The 6000-nt window shown below is 49.2% G+C and overlaps 1 protein-coding gene across 2 annotated transcripts in view; it reads left to right on the top strand.

Moving 5' to 3' along the window:
* The window catches only part of pkn1a (protein kinase N1a), a 41777-nt gene that overhangs the window by 31131 nt on the left and 4646 nt on the right, over positions 1-6000 (top strand). For both annotated transcript variants that reach the window (XM_060046205.1, XM_060046204.1), the window contains exons 8-18: positions 389-583; positions 1184-1293; positions 1639-1782; positions 2209-2284; positions 2986-3115; positions 3266-3350; positions 3798-3901; positions 4385-4460; positions 4705-4796; positions 5269-5445; positions 5911-5973. In XM_060046205.1, coding sequence (XP_059902188.1) covers positions 389-583; positions 1184-1293; positions 1639-1782; positions 2209-2284; positions 2986-3115; positions 3266-3350; positions 3798-3901; positions 4385-4460; positions 4705-4796; positions 5269-5445; positions 5911-5973 — 1252 coding nt within the window. The remainder of the gene's footprint in view (positions 1-388; positions 584-1183; positions 1294-1638; positions 1783-2208; positions 2285-2985; positions 3116-3265; positions 3351-3797; positions 3902-4384; positions 4461-4704; positions 4797-5268; positions 5446-5910; positions 5974-6000) is intronic.

Raw genomic sequence — 6000 nt, 5'->3', positions numbered from 1 at the left:
TAAAAACATTGTTAATAACATGTGTGTATATATATATATATATATATATATATATGTGTGTGTGTGTGCGTGTGCGTGCGTGCGTGCGTGCGTGCGTGCGTGTCACATTCAAAATCTTGAAATATATTGAGATATAATACGGGCCCGTATTTATCAGGTGTAAGTGAATAGCTATTGCCAGATATTAAAAGATCTGGGTGTCCACCCAGATTGATGCTGGTTAGATCAGTCTCCAAGCCTACCTATTGGACTTAAGGGTTTTACTTATAGTGGGTTACATATTTCTGATGACATGATTTTTATGTAGTAATTTTCCTGAATAAAACATGGCAAATTATATAATTTCTAACGTGTGTGTGCGTGTGTGTGCGTGTGCGTCCGTCCCCAGGTACCCTGCAGGTGCAGCTGTTGGGCTGTGTGGGCGTGCTGGAGGTGGTGCCTGGCCGCTCTAAGGGCACGTCGGCCATGTTGCCGTGCTACAGCCCCGGGGACAGCAAGTCCTTCATGCGGGGCACCAAGGGGCTCTACGGACGCAGTGGCTCGCTCAGCGGCAAGACCCCCAGCAAGACGGACGAGCTCTCTTGTGAGTGGATGGGCTAGTCCTGCTGGGGCTGCTCGATTAGAAAAAAAAAATAAAAAATCATAATCACGATTAATTTGGTCAATTTTTGTTTTTGAGTTTGAAAACATGATGCTGCATTTCTCTCCAAAAAACTTTGTCACGGAGACCTTTGAAATGTCCCCTTAAATAAATACACAAAATGTTTCAATCAAAAATCGGAAAATAATGTACAAAAATGTATAGGCTGTTTATTTTTGCAATTTCTATAAGGCATTTAATGAATAAAACAAAAATACTGAAGAATGCGAAATTGCGCTAAAAATTCAATTAATCCCACAGTCCAAGGTCCTGCTGTGTAGACTGTTTGTTTTGAGTAGGATTCGAGAGAGGGTAGGCGATTTATGGTAAAAAGCAAACGTCCACTCTCTGCCCCCTGCCGCTCTACGTCCCTCAACCAGTGAGTGACATTGTACCTGTGATTGACAGGCGAGATAGATTACCGAAAGTGTTGTACAGAGGCAGGCGCAGTCAAATTGGATATTCTCACAGCGTGTTTTACTAGCTGACGAATGGCTGTGTCATTCCTCACGTGAGTGTATGTGTGTCTTTGTGTTGGCGTAGCGGAGGTGAGTGCGGTCCTGAAGATGGACAACGGCGTGGTGGGTCAGACCGCCTGGAAGACCGTAGGAGATCAGGCCTGGGACCAGACCTTCACCGTGGAGCTGGAGAGGGTGAGCACAGTTACACCTGCACGCTTACACTTCACAAAGTGCCATCGCATTCACTCGATTTTAGTATATTTAATAAGGAGTCAACCACTTCATCAGATATTTTCTTTGACCAATCGCCATCTGCATACAACTTTCCTTTGATCCGTCTGGAAGCTTTTAAAACGGTAATTAAAAAGGACAAGTTGAAAGAGTGCACATTACGAAATCGATGTGTACTGATCTAAACGTTAAGGGCACAAAGTTGAGCATTTTTTTATGACGAGATCACCGACTGTGAAAGCTGTGTTGCCTGTCTGGGATGCGTTTGAAGTCTTCATTGTGTGCGTGCGTGTGTGTGTCTAACAGTCCAGGGAGATGGAGATAGCGGTGTACTGGAGGGACTACAGGTCTCTGTGTGCCCTGAAGTACCTGAAGCTGGAGGACTTCCTGGACAACCAGAAGCACGCAGTGCAGCTGGAGCTGGAACCACAGGGGCTGCTGCTGGCGGAGGTACGCCTCCGACACATCTCTCACACGCACTGGTCTCCCTCAACACACAAACACAATGGCTCACATACAAACACACACACAATGTTTCACACACGCACGCACGCGCACGCACACAATCTCACAAACAGACGCGCACACGCGTACATGCACACGCACGATCTCGCACACACACACGTACAATCTCGCACATGCACAATCTCGCACCCAATCTCATACACACTCGCATAATGGCGCACACAATCTTGCACATAGACATACTATCTCGCAAGCAGTCACAATCTCGCACACACAAACGTGTGAGCACACGTACCAATACACTCGCCAAAATAGCGCAGACACACAATATGCTATATGTTTAGCAAATAATGATGTAGCAAATAATGGTGTATGGATGTGTGTGTGTTTGTGCGTGTGTGTCTGTACCAGGTGACCTTTTTCAACCCTGTGATCGAGAGAGTCCCTCGTCTTCAGAGGCAGAAGAAGGTCTTCTCCAAACAGCAGGGTGAGCGTCCGTTTCATCAGCACGGGGACCTCTCTCAACACGGTTTCCCAGACGCTGCCTACACTGTTGTCTGAGTTTCAATATTAGGTCGAGGGCGGCTTTTATACCACCGCCCACTCGCCATGTCTCACCGGGACTGGGCTCGAATGTTATCCCTCCAATGAACACAAGCTCATCCGTTGTGCTGCAATGTCGTTTCAGCTGTTAGGCTGTCTGCTCTTGATGCATTCAGATTTGTGAAACTGCTTCTTTGGCATGGGTTTTAATGGGTTTCATTTATAACTCCTTCTATAATAGCATTTCAAACCTTCACACAGTTTATGCTCATGCTCATTCTACCCTATTTGCATGCATGCATATTATACAGCTCTGTGGCTTACATCATGCAAATATACTTCTGCTACTAGCCCTACAAATAGTACGTTTTCAGGCTTATCAGTGGTTGGCATGGCGATGGCTCTTCAATTATTCAGTTTGGTCACCTCAAACTGGGGAACAGGAAGTAGAATTGTATTTTGGGTATTCAATGGCTTTGTACTGTCACCACCAAGACCGTTGGCACGCTTGGAGCTCAGCAGTTCCCCCTTGTGGTTGGTTTCAATGGCGCGGCGAGGTTGACGGAGATGAAGTCTACATTGATGTTTACAATGGGGTTGTCTGTGTGTGTGTGTGTGTGTGTGTGTGTGTGTGTGTGTGTGTAGGCAAGGCCTTCTTGCGTGCGCGGCAGATGAACGTGGACATTGGGACGTGGGTGAGGCTGCTGCGGAACGCCATCCCCACCGTCAACAACACAGGAACCTACAGCCCCCACGCACACAGCCTCACCAGCGGGTAAAACACACACCCAGCGAGGGTCCATCCAGCAGCATGGTTCCTGCAGTCTCTCCCTGCTGTGTTTCCCGGTACTTTGTGTCGTCTAAACACCCTGTTTGTGTACGTGCCCGTGTGTGTGTGTGTGCGTGTGCGCGTGTGTGTTTCCAGGGAAATCTGTATGGAGAAGCTGAGTCTGGACAGCGACTCTCCATACAAAGGAGAAAACAAGAGAGACACGGAAAACAACACGCCGGTGAGAAAGACAGACGGGTTGCGGTAGAGGGAGGCAGGGAGAGGGAGACGGATGGGAAGGGAGAGAGAGAACGAAGATAAGGGGAGACAGAGCGAAAAGCAGGTGAGAGAGAGAACGAAGATAAGGGGAGACAGGGAACGAAAAGCAGGTGAGAGAGAGAACGAAAAGCAGATGAGAGAGAGAACGAAAAGCAGGTGAGAGAGGGAACGAAAAGAAGGTGAGAGAGGGAACGAAAAGCAGGTGAGAGAGGGAACGAAAAGCAGGTGAGAGAGGGAACGAAAAGAAGGTGAGAGAGGGAACGAAAAGAAGGTGAGAGAGGGAACGAAAAGAAGGTGAGAGGGAGAAGGAAAAGAAGGTGAGGGAGTTTTCTTTATTTTTCCCCCCCACAACTCCTAATATCCTGCGTCTTGCTCTCTCTCTGTCCGTCCGTCTGTCTGTGTTCCTCAGGAGCGGGTGCCTGCTATCGAGCCCTTCTCCCCCCCTGACCTCACTCCTGACCTCACCCATGACCTCAACCCAGAGTGTACTGCCCAAACCCCCCCTGTTGACAGGTGCTCACACACGCCTGCACACACACACACACACACACACACACACACACACACACACACACACACACACACACGCACGCACGCACGCACGCGCGCGCGCGCGCGCGCGCGCGCACACACGCGCGCGCGCACTCAATGTTTATAACACTGTTCAAGGTTAAGTGCTGTTTCATTGAAACTCAAGAGCCTTTGTTATATTTACCATTTTGCTCGCAAACCACTAGACCTTTGGATGATAAAGGATGAAAAGCTGTGTCATACATTCAACACAGACATGTCCGAGCGTGGCCATCACTGTCTGATCGATGCCAACTTGCTGACGATTGTACCTGTGTCTTTCTACCCGTCTCTCCACCCATCTATGGTCTTGTCTGTCTCTCTTTCTCTGTCTCTGTCTCTCTCTGTTCCTATGGTGTTAATCTGCCTGCCTCTCTCGGCCTGTCGGTCTCTCTGTCTGTGTCTCTCTGTCTGGCTGTCCTGCAGTAAGCAAAGAAAGGGCCCGCTGTCCCTCAAGGACTTCCGTCTGATCGCCGTGCTGGGCAGGGGACATTTTGGAAAGGTAATGTTGGACACCTGGAACCTACACAACTCCCTGTCAACCATTCAATGATTCCCTTGTTTTTCTCGTAAAAATAAATAAAACGTATACTTCATACAGTTATACTGTATACTACAAAATCATCTTTAAGACATTGGATAAACCCAAGCATAACGATGGCCTCCCCTTGACCCTCCTTGTGGTTGACCCTTGTCCCGTCTGCTGGACCGACGTGACACGGGCTCATTGGCTGTTTGACCTCCAGGTGCTGCTGTCGGAGTACAAGAAGAGCGGCACCATGTACGCCATCAAGGCCCTGAAGAAGGGAGACATCGTATCCAGGGACGAGGTGGACAGGTACATGCACGTCCGTGTTAAAGCCCGTATCGCACTTAATCCCGATCCCTAAGAGCCTCACAGGGCAAATCCCCCAGTCCCCCCGAGAACCCTTCTAACCCTAAAACACTCGTCAGCGAGGGAGAGAACCTTCTAAGAGGCACACAGATCCACAGCCCTCGTGCTTGGGATGATTGGGAGTTAGGAGGTCAGTGTCGGGTAGTCTCTAAGGAAGGTAGAGCGAGGGGCGTTTCCTGGCAACCGGAGGTCTCCCCTGATGGATGCCTGTGTCTTTCCTGGAGCACGACACAGGCCATTGTACTGTCTTTGCCATCGTGAAACCCAATGTCTGTTTCTCGGTTTATCGCAAATACGCAACCTTTAGCGAGTCCCATTAGCATGAGACTCGCTTTGGACAAAAGCGACCGGGTCGTGGTCCCAGACCCCTGTGTTGTTCCACCACTGATCCTTTGGCCCTCTCTCTGGACCGCAGCCTCATGTGCGAGAAGAGGATCTTCGAGGCGGTCAACTCGTCCCAGCACCCCTTCCTGGTCAACCTGTTTGCGTGCTTCCAGACGCCGGAGCACGTGTGCTTCGTCATGGAGTACACGGCGGGCGGAGACCTCATGATGCACATCCACACGGACGTCTTCACAGAGCCGCGCGCCATGTAAGTAGCGTGTGTGTGTGTGTGTGTGTGTGTGTCTTGATCACAGCAGCTGAACGAGACACACAACCATTGGAATTTGTATGAGCACGGGTTTGAACGTGTGTGAGAATGTGAGTGTATTATGTGAATGTGTGTGTGTGTAATATGTGTTTGCCGTGTGTATATGTATGTATGTAAGTAGGGGGATATGTTTGTAGGGGGCATGTATGTAGGGGCGTATGAGTTAGTGTGTCAAGCATGCGCGTTCATGTGGCTGTGTATGCGTGGATATGTGAGAAGTATATGTGTCCGTGTCCAAGCTATTGGAGCATCACTATTGGTTTCTGTAGCTGTCACTCATGGGACTACCTTTGAGGTTTGCTGGCTGGTCGGCTGAAAGCCAAAACCTTCCAAGTTGATCATATAGGTTTAGAATGTGTATGCCATGTTCCCATCCTGATGGCATGTGTTCGGTCCCATCTGTAGGTTCTACTCGGCCTGCGTTGTGCTTGGACTCCAGTTCCTTCATGACCATAAGATTGTGTACAGGTGAGCGCACATGACTTGGGACTGGAC

Source organism: Gadus macrocephalus, chromosome 3 (assembly GCF_031168955.1).
Source record: "Gadus macrocephalus chromosome 3, ASM3116895v1".
NCBI classification, from domain to species: Eukaryota; Metazoa; Chordata; class Actinopteri; order Gadiformes; family Gadidae; genus Gadus; species Gadus macrocephalus.
Note: the sequence above shows the minus strand (reverse complement) of the source record. Positions and strands in the feature narration are given on the sequence as shown.